This window comes from Panulirus ornatus, chromosome 62, assembly GCF_036320965.1.
Source record: "Panulirus ornatus isolate Po-2019 chromosome 62, ASM3632096v1, whole genome shotgun sequence".
In the NCBI taxonomy this organism is placed as follows: domain Eukaryota; kingdom Metazoa; phylum Arthropoda; class Malacostraca; order Decapoda; family Palinuridae; genus Panulirus; species Panulirus ornatus.
Genome location: NC_092285.1, coordinates 14,684,638 through 14,701,360, shown reverse-complemented (window position 1 = coordinate 14,701,360; position 16,723 = coordinate 14,684,638). Strand labels below are relative to the sequence as shown.

The window sequence follows — 16,723 nt, the reverse complement described above, 5'->3', positions numbered from 1 at the left end:
TGATATGAAACTAAATCATTATATCTCCGTAAAGTGTGGTTTAACCTTCATAGTTTTTCACGACAGTGTGTTCTTTAACTTCGTATAAATGGGAAAATTTTCGTATTTGCAGAAGACCTTAAATAAAGGGATGTATATGATGGTTGGACGCTTCACTCCACCAGCCTCTCATTACAGTCGCTACACACACACACACACACACACACACACACACACACACATACTCATTTATATTCGTTTTCACTGGACGTGACAAGTATTGCAACATGTGAACCGATGTGGAAATATATAAAGGTTCGTCTTTATTACTGGAGAAAGGTGTTAATGTCGGTGGCAAGGCCTCAATTGGGAGGGATCTAGAGGTCCACGTAACAGGAATGTGGTAAGAGGACGACAAATGATGATTATAAAATTTATGTCTGTTACTTATATTTTCTTCTGGTTCATCATGGTTTTTTTTTTTATTATTCATCTTCACAGTATTGCCGGCGCCCCTCTTGGTATGGCTGGTTGTGTGGGGAGCACATGTTAATATAGATGGACCACGAGCAGACGATTACACTCTCGAAATTGTCGTAATTTTCAATTTGCTTCAGTTATGATGTTTGGGGAATAACTTAAGTTACCTGCAGCCGTTCCCACCAAGCCTGCTGTGCTCCTTGCTTCCCGAGTCATGGGTTTGTATCCTCCCCGCCCATCTCACCCCGTCCAACCGACTCCCACGTCAGTTACGTCTCGGCTCGTCATACAGTGGGTGATATCTTGGTGCGTCACCCAGTATCTTGTAAACGCACGTGTTCTTCCATTGTTATTGACAACTGATTTATAATGACGGAATACAGGTCAAGATTGAAGGTTATTCAAGGAGATGAATGTTCGTAAGCGTCGTGTGGAAGCAGAGTAAGTGAAGGGACGGAGAGCCAGTCCCAGCTCAGTGTGGAGTTGGCTTTTGAAGTGAACGAACGCACCCCCTTCACCTCCTCTCCACCCAGGCCTACCTCCTGCTCCTGTACTCGTCTACCATGCCCCTCCACCTGACGTCTTACTTGTGCTTCCCCACACTACACTAACTGTCATCCTAGGAGCTGTGTCTCACGACGTATAAGTTGAAGGTGACGCTCGGTATCCAGTGCGCCATCAGTTCCGGAAAGGAAAGTCACGCACTTCGCCGAGGAAAACAGCCCTACGGTAAGTGTCTCAGATGTGATGCAGGTGGAGTAGTGTGGTGTAGGTGGGATAGTGTGGTGTAAGTGTAACATAGTGGTGCAGGTGAAATAGTGTGGTGCAAGAAGAGTAGTGTGGTGAAGATGGAGTTGTATGGCACAGCTACTGTGGTGGAGTTGTGTGGTTCAGTGGAGAAGGTTCGGGGTGCATGCTTCCATGAGTGTAGGGTTAGGGTGTGGCGTTGGAGTATGGCAGTAGTGTGGGGTTGGAGTATGGCAGTAGTGTGGGGTTGGAGTATGGCAGTAGTGTGGGGTTGGTTGGAGTATGGCAGCAGTGTGGGGTTGGTTGGAGTATGGCAGTTATGTGGGGTTGGAGTATGACAGTAGTGTGGGGTTGGAGTATGGCAGTAGTGTGGGGTTGGTGTATGGCAGTAGTGTGGGCTCAGATGGAGTATGGCAGTAGTGTGGGGTTGGTTGGCGTATGGCAGTAGTGTGGGGTTGGAGAATGGCAGTAGTGTGGGGTTGGAGTATGGCAGAAGTATGGGGTTGGTGTATGGCAGTAGTGTGGGGTTGGAGTATGGCAGTTGTGTGGTGTTGGAGTATGGCAGTAGTGTGGGGTTGGTGTATGGCAGTAGTGTGGGATTTGGATGGAGTATGGCAGTAGTGTGGGGTTGGTTGGCGTATGGCAGTAGTGTGGGGTTGGAGAATGGCAGTAGTGTGGGGTTGGAGTATGGCAAAAGTGTGGGGTTGGAGTATGGCAGTAGTGTGGGGTTGGTTGGAGTATGGCAGTAGTGTGGGGTTGGAGTACAGCAATAGTGTGACGTTGGAGTATGGCAGTAGTGTGGGGTTGGAGTATGGCAGTAGTGTGGGACTGGAGTATGGCAGTAGTGTGGGGTTGGTTGAATTATGGCAGTAGTGTGGGGTTGGAGTATGGTAGTAGTGTGGGGTTGGAGTATGGAAGTAGTGTGGGGTTGAAGTATGGCATTAGTGTGGGGTTGGAGTATGGCAGTAATGCGGTGTTGGAGTATGGCAGTAGTATGGGGTTGAAATATGGCAGTAGTGTGGGGTTGGAGTATGGCAGTAGTGTGGGGTTGGAGTATGGCAATAGTGTGAAGTTGGAGTACGGTAGTAGTGTGGGGTTGGAGTATGGCAATAGTGTGAAGTTGGAGTACGGTAGTAGTGTGGGGTTGGAGTGCAGCAGTCTGGCCTCACTTGTACACCTGGCCGCTGGTGATGGTGCTAGGCACATGTGTGTTGACATCTGTCGTCACCTGCCAATGGTACATACATGCTTGCAATATCAGTTGTAACCCCAGAGATGTGACCTTACGACCCTCATGTATATAGATGGCCTTCTCTTTGACCTGACCAATTATTGTTAAGTCAAAGCTAAAGCCATTTCCGTTCACTCACGGTTAAGGTTCAACGTTCCTCTTCTGTGTCTCAGCAGATGACCTAACACTCCACCTTAGATGGACGGTGTGTGTGCCAGCAGATCACCTCACACTTCACCCTAGTTGGACGTTGTTTGTTGCTCCCTCCATCCCTTCTTTACCTCCGCACATCAGAGGAAGATGTATTTTGCTACCCAGGACCACAATTTTATGAACGGTCCTGCAACTTTAATATACGGATGCGTATTAATGAGCGCTTCATCATCCAGTCAAAGTTAGGCCGGCCCAAGGTACATCTCAAGCCTGAGAGGCAAACGTGTTGATCGATGATTTCAAATTATTTTGATTATCTCTAGAGACACGTACGCTTGTAACCAACCCATCGTTCACCAGTCTCTCTTCTTGATTATTGCTGCTGATACACGTATTTCATACATCATGATGCACCTTCTCCAACACTTCAGAATGTATCGTTTCATAATGTAGCAATATATATATATATATATATATATATATATATATATATATATATATATATATATATATATATATATATCCTTCCTTCATACTACTCGCCATTTCCCGCATTAGCGAGGTAGCGTTAAGAACAGAGGACTGGGCCTTTGAGGGAATATCCTCACCTGGCCCCCTTTTCTGTTCCTTCTTTGGGAAAAAAAAAAAAAAAAGAGGGGAGGATTTCCATGTATATATATATATTTTTTTTTTTTTTTTTGCTTTGTCGCTGTCTCCCGCGTTTGCGAGGTAGCGCAAGGAAACAGACGAAAGAAATGGCCCAACCCACCCCCATACACATGTATATACATACGTCCACACACGCAAAATACACATACCTACACAGCTTTCCATGGTTTACCCCAGACGCTTCACATGCCTTGATTCAATCCACTGACAGCACGTCAACCCCGGTATACACATCGCTCCAATGCACTCTATTCCTTGCCCTCCTTTCACCCTCCTGCATGTTCAGGCCCCGATCACATAAAATCTTTTTCACTCCATCTTTCCACCTCCAATTTGGTCTCCCTCTTCTCCTCGTTCCCTCCACCTCCGACACATATATCCTCTTGGTCAATCTTTCCTCACTCATTCTCTCCATGTGACCAAACCATTTCAAAACACCCTCTTCTGCTCTCTCAACCACGCTCTTTTTATTTCCACACATCTCTCTTACCCTTACGTTACTTACTCGATCAAACCACCTCACACCACACATTGTCCTCAAACATCTCATTTCCAGCACATCCATCCTCCTGCGCACAACTCTATCCATAGTCCACGCCTCGCAACCATACAACGTTGTTGGAACCACTATTCCTTCAAACATACCCATTTTTGCTTTCCGAGATAATGTTCTCGACTTCCACACATTCTTCTAGGCTCCCAGAATTTTCGCCCCTCCCCCACCCTATGATCCACTTCCGCTTCCATGTTTCCATCCGCTGCCAGATCCACTCCCAGATATCTAAAAGATATATATATATATATATATATATATATATATATATATATTTTTTTTTTTTTTTTTTTTTTTTTTTTTTATACTTTGTCGCTGTCTCCCGCGTTTGCGAGGTAGCGCAAGGAAACAGACGAAAGAAATGGCCCAACCCCCCCCATACACATGTACATACACACGTCCACACACACAAATATACATACCTACACAGCTTTCCATGGTTTACCCCGGACGCTTCACATGCCTTGATTCAATCCACTGACAGCACGTCAACCCCTGTATACCACATCGCTCCAATTCACTCTATTCCTTGCCCTCCTTTCACCCTCCTGCATGTTCAGGCCCCGATCACACAAAATCTTTTTCACTCCATCTTTCCACCTCCAATTTGGTCTCCCTCTTCTCCTCGTTCCCTCCACCTCCGACACATATATCCTCTTGGTCAATCTTTCCTCACTCATTCTCTCCATGTGCCCAAACCATTTCAAAACACCCTCTTCTGCTCTCTCAACCACGCTCTTTTTATTTCCACACATCTCTCTCACCCTTACGTTACTTACTCGATCAAACCACCTCACACCACACATTGTCCTCAAACATCTCATTTCCAGCACATCCATCCTCCTGCGCACAACTCTATCCATAGCCCACGCCTCGCAACCATACAACATTGTTGGAACCACTATTCCCTCAAACATACCCATTTTTGCTTTCCGGGATAATGTTCTCGACTTCCACACATTTTTCAAGGCTCCCAAAATTTTCGCCCCCTCCCCCACCCTATGATCCACTTCCGCTTCCATGGTTCCATCCGCTGACAGATCCACTCCCAGATATCTAAAACACTTCACTTCCTCCAGTTTTTCACCATTCAAACTCACCTCCCAATTGACTTGACCCTCAACCCTACTGTACCTAATAACCTTGCTCTTATTCACATTTACTCTTAACTTTCTTCTTCCACACACTTTACCAAACTCCGTCACCAGCTTCTGCAGTTTCTCACATGAATCCGCCACCAGCGCTGTATCATCAGCGAACAACAACTGACTCACTTCCCAAGCTCTCTCATCCCCAACAGACTTCATACTTGCCCCTCTTTCCAAGACTCTTGCATTTACCTCCCTAACAACCCCATCCATAAACAAATTAAAATATATATATATATATATATATATATATATATATATATATATATATATATATATATATATATATATATATATAGCGCAAGGAAACAGACGAAAGAAATGGCCCAACCCCCCCATACACATGTATATACATACGTCCACACACGCAAATATACATACCTACACAGCTTTCCATGGTTTACCCCAGACGCTTCACATGCCTTGATTCAATCCACTGACAGCACGTCAACCCCGGTATACCACATCGCTCCAATTCACTCTATTCCTTGCCCTCCTTTCACCCTCCTGCATGCTCAGGCCCCGATCACACAAAATCTTTTTCACTCCATCTTTCCACCTCCAATTTGGTCTCCCTCTTCTCCTTGTTCCCTCCACCTCCGACACATATATCCTCTTGGTCAATCTTTCCTCACTCATCCTCTCCATGTGCCCAAACCACTTCAAAACACCCTCTTCTGCTCTCTCAACCACGCTCTTTTTATTTCCACACATCTCTCTTACCCTTACGTTACTCACTCGATCAAACCACCTCACACCACACATTGTCCTCAAACATCTCATTATATATTATATATATATATATATATATATATATATATATATATATATATATATATATATATATATATATATATATATTATAGTATAGTGTGAGAGAGGAGCCAGGAAGGTGAGGCAAGCAACATCTGGAGATCCTCTGCCCTTACTAATGTGTCATTATTGATATGACTCTTGTATCACTACCCTCCCCAGACGCCTCTTATGGTGTTCTGTGTACCATTATCAAGATTGTGATTGTTGTCTGTGATGTTCTCACGGCGCATGGCTACCATCCTGATTCGCCTTTCAGATAGTTCCTATACATCATCAAGGAGACTAATTCCCACAAAGCTTTTAACAATGTGTTTTCATTGTTGTGATACAAATGGTTTATTATTTCCAGGTTACTTTATCCTCACGTATCCCGTGTGGCCACCAGCCGCCAGAACTTCCCCTCCTCCTTCGTTAGGTTAGCATCGCTTTCTTTCAGTCGTATTTTCTTCCTTTTCTCCTCATCACGATCTGATCAGAGGTCATGAGGATATGTTATTATGCCTAGTATGTTTCTTAGATGTAACCTTGCACATATGTATCGCATATCATCCCCGGGATTAACGGGTTCTTCCGTTTTACATCATTTCCTTCTTACGTAACTTGATGTTCTGGTCGTCCATATCACTCAAGGATTAGCACGTATTCCTCACTCTTCTTCCCTCCAGAAACTGATGTCTTCGCCGTAAACAGCACCAACCTAGCCTTAGAAGAGGTGTCAATATATGGCCAGTGTCCGTTTAATAAGAGCATTAAGAAAGTTGTCCTCCGAGCATTGTACTATATGCGAGCCTCGGCAGTGTTTACTTCTGTGACCCTCCCCACAGCTGCTCTACTTGGGTCTACCTGCTTAGGGCCAGCTGCTGCCTACCTTCCTCTCTTCCCTGGCATCGGGAATGGCTGTAGCCGCTACTGCTGGCTGCACCACACGGCCCACTGAGCCAGTGCGAAGGACACGGCGTCCGCCAGTCCCACTGTGGTGCTCCGTCACTCCTCCCAGTTACATCCGTCCTGTTGTGATGTGGGTCAGGCCCGGCTTGCCACACAGTCCGACTCCTCAGTTACGTCTTGAGGACGACAGGCCAGCACATCATACCCAAAGGTCGTACTATCGTGTTCGGGGGTTAAATCCTTAGACATGAGAGTGGGCATGACTAACTGATCCCACAGTGGCTGGACTTTGTGTGAGTCAGGTCGCCGTGTGGGTCATGACACCCAAGCCATGATCTTGTCACGCTTAGCTTTGCCTTGTGATGTCTTGAGAGTTCTTTGTAGTCCCATGTGTGTCCCTCGCAGTGCATGACAAGCTTCGTGAGTCGGATCATCACATGTGGCCACAACATACCCGGCCAAATGTAATGTCTAAGTCAGTCCTTATATTGTAAGTTTAAATAGTGATGTTAGGTAAAGGTTAGGTGTAATGGGAACCAGAGCGTATGGTCGTAATTGGCCAGTGAAGTATTTATGGTGATGCAACCATTTGCTTAAGTCAGTTGTCCGTCTCGGCTGCTACAGGTTAGATTCGCTAGGGAATAATGGTTGCTTTGAAGGAGGAGGTGATGGGATGAACAGCTGAACCTTGTATCACAGCAGGAGCACTGTACTCTTACTGGCAAAGTCATTAATAGTCCGTGTGATCTCTCAGTGTTGGTGAAGTCTCCTCCGGATAGGTCTCCAACTACACTGATAAAACATTGATTCTACAGAACTGCTGATAATCCCACAGTGATTTAGCTGTTCCTGTTCGGACGGCAGATTCAACTGTTCTTATGGGGTTAGAAGGTTCAGCTCCTTGCCCCATACCTTCCTCCGGTACCAGTCAGCCCAGGTAGCAGTGTGCAGTAACGATGACACAAGTACCTCTACACATCTCCCTGAGCCTCACGCTGTACGTGTAATCCTGAACGATTTCCGGTTCACTCGGTCGAAACTGAAAGTGAATGATGGCGTGTGTGGAGCGGCGACACCATGCTTGGTCGGGTTGCCGAGCGTGACCTGGGTGAGTTGTGTGGACTGCTCTCTCTCTCCTTAACCCACAACTTCCCACCTTCCTTAACCACACTCTGCCAAGGTGGGGAGTGCCAGTCGTGGGAAGCACGACGGTACGACTCATGACTCGTCATGGCCAGAGTGGGGTATCGAATTCTTTAGTGGGAGCAACAGCAGATCTGAGGAGGCAGCCTTCAGCGGCCTGGTAATCTCTTCTACTTTCTATCGTTACATCATTAGACGTAATGTTACCAGCCAGCAACCTCAGTCCCCCGTCTTTCTGCAGTCTCTGTGAATTGATATATATATAATATATATATATATATATATATATATATATATATATATATATATATATATATATATATATATAAGATCCTGAGTCAAAGATAAAATAAGACTGTACAGCTATCTGACTTGCAACTCCTTGAACTCTTGACTTGCAATTTCTTTATCGTGTGACCTGACATTTTTTTTTATCTCCTTGACCTGCACTTTCTTGACTATCACCAAAGGTTTCCAAATCCTGCTGCTTGAAGTTTGTTTAGATGACTGTGAAGTAGTTGGCAAGATGATCTGTAGTTTGTTAATGTGACCAGCTGCTTTCTGGGCGAATGACCAGATTTAACCTGCCTGTGTTAACCTGCAGTTGCTTGGTCTTCCCTTATGAGGTGTATTTATTGTTATCTTGGGGTTGATTGATTCAGTCATCAGCAGTGTATTACTGGGTGATCACCACTTTATTGATTCAGTCATCAGCAGTGTATTACTGGGTGATCACCCGTTTCTTGATCCAGTTACCACAAGTTTCTTGTCCAGTTTTCCGCCACACTTGTTTCTTGAGCTAGTGACCTGAAATTTTTTATTTCATTTTCAGTTCGTTAAGTGATACTTATGATCCTGGTGACCACCAGTATGTTAACCTGGTGACCTGATACTGTACATCCTTCTTGCGACACTAACTGTCATCATCTTCCTGCTCTCGCATGACCAGCAGCGCTGTCTCCCTCTATTTGTTACCTGCATTCTCTTGAATGTCTGACCTGCATTGTCGGAACCTGTGACCAGTAGTCGTACAACCCCATGATCACGACGGTCCAGCCATTGAGTATGACGCATGAGTACGACGGTACGACACTTGGATACGGCATTACGACATTTGGGTATGTATACTTGTACTAGTTAAGTCAAAAGGCATCGTGTCGTCGTCCTCAGGAATTGTTCCCTTGAGTTGTTTAGTGCGTGAGTCGAGGATTGTGGGGTTAGGCCCATCTTTCTCTTCAGCAGCCGATGCATTATTCTTGAAGTTTTCTGGATTTCCGATTTTCGAGTTATCTTGTGCCTGTCCTCTACAGATTACTGGCGTGTGACCCCGAGATTGCTGACCTGTGGCCTGAGCTGCGGGTGTTTCACCATCTCCACGGAAGTATACTACTCATCATCATCATCATCATCACCGCTGCAAGTCATTATATCTCGGCTTTCGTCTGGATAACGTGATCACTTACATCTGACAACGAGGTAAGCCTTCCCGTAAGTAAAGTCATTGTAGTAAGTTGACGTGATGTGTTAGCGGCCCGGGTCACGTGGGCCACCGAGAGCTCTGATGGGGCCGCTCTTGATGTATGTATGACTCTGTGGATTGGACTGTTTGTAAGTGACTAGTAGCTAGGTGGTAGACGACTGGTGCAAGGTCGGGTTATAAGAGCAGCAACATCAGTGCTGTGGTGGTGAGGCACGCACGTGTCGCAACTCCTTGCCTCTGGCCAGCGGGAGCTCCACTCTACATCCACGCACACTGTAGATCTATGGTATCCTCGCCAAAGAAGTGTGTTGATGGCATACGTCAGGACTGATCAGGTTTAGAGATATTTGGCAACTGTTATGTCCACAGTGGATATCATCATCAGGTGTGAGGGGCAGGGGGACACGTGTCATAATCTTCCCATCTCCCATGACGATCGTTGACTTGCGTGACGTAACGACCCTCTGGTATAACGGCCTGGCTTTTGACCTAATCCTTAAGGATTTTCTCAAAGGCCAGACCATCATATGATAAGGATGCCGTGTCTTGCTAAAGGGGTTGAGAGAACGATAACTGTCTCTTGCCATGTACCTTATCAGAGAATAGAGTATAAGGGAGGAGGTGCTACACCTTGTGCTCCCAGCCTGGATCTGGCCAGCTGGCAGCCTTCCTCTGGTATTATCTGAACATTTCTCGTGACGACTTACTTCACACACTGATCTCCCTAACATTCTTCACGACCAGTCTACAAATTCTAAATACATTTTCTTACCCATGTTAATTAAAAGAGCTTTTTATTATTGGGTCATGAATGTATTGAGTCATGTGGTAATATGATTGTGTAAAATTATCTCTACGAAAATAATGTTAGGCTTTTCGGATGAGGGAAAAACTGGTTTTGGATGGTGTAACAATTGTGGGTATGTGGCAAACGCGGTGTGTGTTGGTGATGGGCGTGTTGGCCAGTCATGGCTGGATGCTGCCATCCCCGTGGCCGCCACAGACCAACCAGACGCTGACATCATCTCCGCTTCACCCACAGCCTCCCTCCTCTTGCTTAGGAAACGCTGCAGATGGTGAGCTGAGACAGTGACATGTTGCACCAAGCTTGACCTGCCATGGTTGACGGAAGGCTCCGGTTGGCTTAGTGTGTCAGACAAAGCTGCCATGGTTGACGGGAGGGACCAAGGTGCATGTAGTGACTCCTGGCAGAGAGTTACAGGTTCCACACCATGTGCCTATAAGAACTAGGTCGGTCTTCATACCCCAGCCCGTGAGTTCCCGGGTTGGACTCCATCATGCTTCATAACAGTGGTCTGGGCTATGCCACACCTCGCATGAGTCACTCTGGTTAATGTATTAAGTAAACTTGTGTTGCGTAAATAGTGTTTCAGATGGACAGGATTTGTCGTAAGAAGTTACGCTTGAGAAAAGGTCCACCTTAAGCCCTTAGGAAGTGTACGGGATGGAGGTGTGCAGCAGGAACACAGCATGAAAAGGATTACATTGAGAAATCGAATGAAAATGGGAAACAAGGAAGAAAGAAGGTATTTGAGGAAATAGTATAGTGTTTTAGTATAGTGTTTTATAATGGTTTCTGGGTTAGAGAAGATCATTGTAGACGGCGCCATAACCCAGTTACAACAGTACTTGCCTCTCCCTCTCTGCTGCTCTGAGGAAATAAGAATTATATGCTTGTGATTTAATGTATCATGTTATTATGTACGCAGGAACTTGTACGTACGAAAAGGGACAAACGCGTCTATTGTAACACTGACCAGATCTCTTCTTACTACGGCTCCTTGTCACATGAAATCCCGCCTCTACTGAGCACCCTTGTGACTCTGCTTGCCAATTTGGGTTACGTGGTTGAAGTTCTGCCTCGAGAACATCAGGTTTGACATTTAACCTCTGTTGAGCCGGAGATGAAAAGAACAACATTAAACCTAAATGTGTGATAGTAGAATGTTGCTCATTTATTACTTTTGTTTTTCATGATGGATGATTAGAAAGTAAGAGAACCTGTTCTGGCCTCCATGCTTATGTTATCAACCGTAGTATTGCAAAGAAACAAGATGTTATTGTATCATGTTACAACACATTTATTGTATAGCTGCATGAATGGGAAGTACTGGTCTGTGAGCTTGTCACGTGTGTGTGTCTAGAACTGGTAGGTGGGTGAAGGGAGAGTTATGACATATGAGATTCTGGTGTGGTGAAGGTGCTATGGTGGTGTGTGGGAATGTGTATTAGGTTGGTGAAGGGAGGATGCTGGTGTGTGAGAATGTGTAGTGGGTTTACATTGTTACATGAGTTTACATAAGAAACGCAGACAACAGGAGGCCTTATTGGCCCACGACTGGGTTGTCTGGTAAAAAAAAAAAAAAAAGAAAAAAAAATGAATTTAACAGAAAGTTTAATTCCGCTCAGGAGTTTTTTAAGCTATCGCAGACTCCCCGCTGCTGCTCATTAGCCTTCTACTGTCCCCGTTCACGCTGTCGTTTATACAGTCTATTTCTGGCGTTTTGCTCAGTATACCTGAATTTATAAGATATTTGTCTGAACAGCTTTTGAAGGTTTTTATAATCTTAGCATTCATTACGTCTGACGGTGACTTATTCCAGTGTTCAACACACCTGTAGGGAAAAAAGTTTTTTCCCACGTCCGTACTGCATCTTTCAGCTTTGAGTTTTATTCCATTTGTCCTGGTAACCGTATATTCTTGTATTTCAAAAAGATGTTCTTGATTTACTTTATCGAACTGGTTCAGAATTTTGAAGGCTGGGATTAAGTCGTCGCGAAGTCTACGTTTTTTTAAGGGTGAAGAGATCCAATTGTTTTAGCCTCTCTTCGTATGCCAGATTTCTAAGGGATCAATTTTGTCGTGCGTCTTTGTACTTGTTCTAATTTTTCCCCGTCTTCCGTATATAGTACTATACTGGGGACCCTGGACTGCATATTGGGTGTAGGTGTGGTGAGGGTGGTAGTAATGGGTGCAGGTGTGGTGAGGGTGGTAGTAATGGGTGCAGGTGTGGTGAGGGTGGTAGTAATGGGTGCAGGTGTGGTGAGGGTGGTAGTAATGGGTGCAGGTGTGGTGAGGGTGGTGGTGTTGGGTGCAGGTGTGGCAGTAAACGTTACGCCAGACACCTAAGCCCACAAGGCCGACCACCTGACGTGCGACGGAAGAATGTAAACAACAACAGACCAGTGGATCCTTCCGTCTGGGTGTGAAATGTTGCAAGATAATGCAGGCTGAGAGAGGTTCATGTAGGACCGCTGTTACGGGGAGGTCTCCCCAGGCTTTTCCTTATTGTCAGCAATACGGTTCTTCCTTCTCACAAGTCATTACTTAAGGTTCTAAAATATCTGTGGCGGGTTGTTGTCCAGTTAGGCTGGGAAGATCTGTAGGTAAATATCTCGCGTACACCTCACTGTACGACGCCCCTGTCTCTCCGTCTTAACACATTCACATCTTTTCGATAAAACGAACATAAATTGTACAGCCATTACTTGAAACTGAAAGCTGCTCTCTCTACTGTTTTACTTTTATTATTCATCTTCAGTTGTGCCTGTATGAAGCAAGCACTCGTCAACAACAGGTTCTTCATGAATGTTGTTGTGTTGGCCACAGACCCACCTCCCACGGTACACTGTACCTCCTCATGCTCTCACGGTACACTATTTCCCCATTCTCTCACGGTACACTGTACCTCCCCATGCTTTCAAGGTACAGTGTATTTTCCCACAGTACATGTTCAGGCGCTGAGCACTCACAGCTTTTTCCTCTGCATCCGTCCCTCCACAGGTTGTCTTCTTGCCTCGTCCATCTCTCACACGTGTATCCTCTTTGACAAGTGGTCTTCACTCATTCTCCACATATTCAAACCATTTCACCACTTCCATATCAGATGTGTCAGCCATAGTGTTTGAATCACTACATCTCTGTGTTACTCCTCTCATTTCTTACTCGGTCAATCCACTTGTCATTTGCAACCCGCCAGCTTTATCCATATTCTCAAATCTCTAGGCCATGCCTTGTATCCTTCCGGCTTGGTCGGGACCACGCTACCTCAAACCTGCCCATCTTTGACATCAGAGATGAACTCTCTTCCCACACGCTCCTTACTGTGGCCAGGACATGAGCTCCTTCTCCCTATGGCTCACTTCAGCTTCCATGGTTGCAGTCGCTCCTTTGTCCTCTCCCAGGTATTTAAAACATCCCCTTTGTCTTTCTGTTCAATCTGATTGATGTGTGTCAGTGTCTTCGGCTAGTATATTGTGCACCCCATGTGAGTGACATGCCATCTGAAAAGTCCCCTTTCAGTACTAAACCGAATGACTTTGTTTTTATTCACATTTCCTCGCCACCCAGACTTTCCAGGTCTGCTAACTTCAAAGCACTGTTATGCAGAGCACATATATAGGTAAAATCACAGGAAAGTAGATGAAAAGATGTGTCAATCCCTTTCATGTGATTACATTGTCAAGACTTGAGTCGGTGAGTTTAATTATACGAAAGCGCTTGACGCTTCGTATTATCCGTTCCCTTGTGATTTTACTTGCATCTTATGTACTCTAGCTACTTGTGTGCTTTTGTACTCAGAAACAGTACTGGTTTTATCCAAAGAATCTTATCAGAGAGGCTCGTACAACAAAAATCTACGTTGCTCTCGCTTGCAGGGAAATGTGCACTGCTTTGGAGTGAAGAATTCTTTAACAAGACTATGCTTGTAATGATTTAGCTTCGTCAAAGGTGACTTTACACTCATGGTGTACCTTCATGCAGGTCCACTGGTAACATCCGTACATACAGACGTGTGTATAAACTTCGTAAGTCGTTGATGGGTGGGTGTAACCGTCCTGTTGATGATGTCAACCGGTTTGTAAGACTTAACATTAACTCAAGCTTATCTTACGTCATGTGACATCCTATGGTAGTCACGAGAAAGAAGGAGCACGAATGTGGGGGATATTTTTGCACTTGAAAGTCGAGTGAACATCACTCATGATCCGGGTTTCCGTCACTCATGACTTGCTTTACCGTCACCCATGACCTGGGTCACCGTCACTCATGACCTGGGTCACCGTCACTCATGACCTGGGTTACCGTCACTCATGACCTGGGTCACCGTCACTCATGACCTGGGTCACCGTCACTCATGACCTGGGTCACCGTCACTCATGACCTGGGTCACAAGCAGTAGGTGACCGTGGAAAGGATCTTTTCATATGTATGATGTTCATGTTTGCAGAATGTTAGCACAACTGCTGCCACCTTAATTTGTGGAGAAATAGTAATCCCTATGTCTTCTGTTGTTGTTGTAGCCATTTGTAAATACTGTCTATGTTGGAAGGTTTTCTGAGCTGTAGCTCTATCAAATGCCAGGGCCATTTGAGGCAGTCATCATCGCGCTACATCAACTCGAAAAATCTTCACTTCTTTCCCTTACGTTTTCACCACTCGTGTGGCTCCTTCCTCTCTGAGTGATTGTGAGTCGTTTGATGCAAATGTTGAGGGCGAAGATTGTAACCGCAGACTCAATATTTCCATCACTATACAGTGATGAATTTATATTTGATAAGATGGCATTATTTCTGTGTAGGTCACGTTGGATGACTGACTCTGTCATTCACTTGCGCGCGTCTTACTCTAACTTGTCGATGGTTTGGTTTTATAGTGGTGAGTTGGTAGGTCAGGTTAGGAGGTTAAGACTGGAATTAAGGTGTCATGTATGAGGGAGGGACGCTGTGGATTTAACCTATGAATCTGTGGGTCGCAATTAGATTGTTTAGTTCTGTAGTTACTCTGATAAAGTCCTCACATCAAGATGAGTTATTCATCATGATTTTATTACTTTATTGATCCTCGGGTTAAGTTCCAGTTTGGACAGGTGGTTAACAGCTGTTCCCTCAACGTGATAACAGAATATAAGTATTCATTTGTAATGTCGTTAAATCCAGATATTTTCTGATCAGATTTACCGCATTATTGATGAGCACGCGACTCACATCCCTCAGACGGCCCGGGAACGTACTGGCTCCCGACCAACCTCCACACTGACCAACTGTAGTGTCTCGCACACTTGATTTACATATAATGACCTGAGTGTCGTCACCTAGGTCAGGTTTAGTTGGAGGTGTACTACATGACGTGGCTGTTGCGTACTGATGTCATGATGTTTGGTATCTCTTCCTCCTGTCCCTCTCCTCTCTACTCAACTCCTCTCTCTTGCTCTCCCCACAAATCTTTCCCTATTTTTTCATCTATTTACTGGTAATATTTCCTTTAATCCTTCACTTTTCGCTCCTTCTGTCTCTTCCTTGTATTACTCGTCTTTTCTTGTCATCCTTTGGTTGTTGTTCATTCTCTGATTCTCCCTATATCGTCTTTCCCATATTCACCCACAATCCTTCTCTTGTCTATGCTTTCCTCTCTTCTCCTTTTCTTCACTAATGGTGAATGTTGGTTATCTTCTCGGTTACCATCTCATGTCGTGGCTTTGCTGTGAAACAAAGTTTCTTAAGTTTACTTAACCTCCATGTGTGGGGAAGGCTGCAAGAGCATGGAGGAGGGAGGGAGTCCGGCCAATATTGTATCAGAATTAGACATCACATGTGAGTGTCAAGCGTGTTGCTGTGTCAAGCGGTTTACTCGTCACGCCTTGACGCCACCCAACCAACTCCTCGCCTCACCATAAACACATGACTCCACCCTGGACGCTCCGTGATGACTCCACCCTGGACGCTCCGTGATGACTCCACCCTGGACGCGGCGTGATGACTCCACCCTGGACGCAGCGTGATGACTCCACCCTGGACGCTCCGTGATGACTCCACCCTGGACGCTCCGTGATGACTCCACCCTGGACGCTCCGTGATGACTCCACCCTGGACGCGGCGTGATGACTCCACCCTGGACGCAGCGTGATGACTCCACCCTGGACGCTCCGTGATGACTCCACCCTGGACGCTCCGTGATGACTCCACCCTTGACGCTCCGTGATGACTCCACCCTGGACGCGGCGTGATGACTCCACCCTGGGCGCAGCGTGATGACTCCACCCTGGACGCAGCGTGATGACTCCACCCTGGACGCAGCGTGATGACTCCACCCTGGACGCAGCGTGATGACTCCACCCTGGACGCTCCGTGATGACTCCACCCTGGACGCTCCGTGATGACTCCACCCTGGACGCGGCGTGATGACTCCACCCTGGACGCTCCGTGATGACTCCACCCTGGACGCAGCGTGATGACTCCACCCTGGACGCTCCGTGATGACTCCACCCTGGACGCTCCGTGATGACTCCACCCTGGACGCAGCGTGATGACTCCACCCTGGACGCTCCGTGATGACTCCACCCTGGACGCTCCGTGATGACTCCACCCTGGACGCTCCGTGATGACTCCACCCTGGACGCGGCGTGATGACTCCA

The 16,723-nt window shown here is 46.0% G+C and overlaps 1 protein-coding gene across 5 annotated transcripts in view; it reads left to right on the top strand.

The window, feature by feature from the left end:
- The first annotated feature begins 726 nt into the window (after positions 1-726).
- The window catches only part of LOC139745672 (alpha-N-acetylgalactosaminidase-like), a 98,309-nt gene continuing 82,312 nt past the window's right edge, over positions 727-16,723 (top strand). For 2 of the 5 annotated variants that reach the window (XM_071656063.1, XM_071656070.1), the window contains exon 1: positions 10,797-10,834. In XM_071656063.1, coding sequence (XP_071512164.1) covers positions 10,806-10,834 — 29 coding nt within the window. In that variant the 5' untranslated portion in view covers positions 10,797-10,805. Of the gene's footprint in view, positions 1,189-9,117; positions 9,284-10,341; positions 10,835-16,723 lie in introns of those variants that run through there. The other 3 variants (XM_071656064.1, XM_071656071.1, XM_071656062.1) reach the window with 3 other exon arrangements.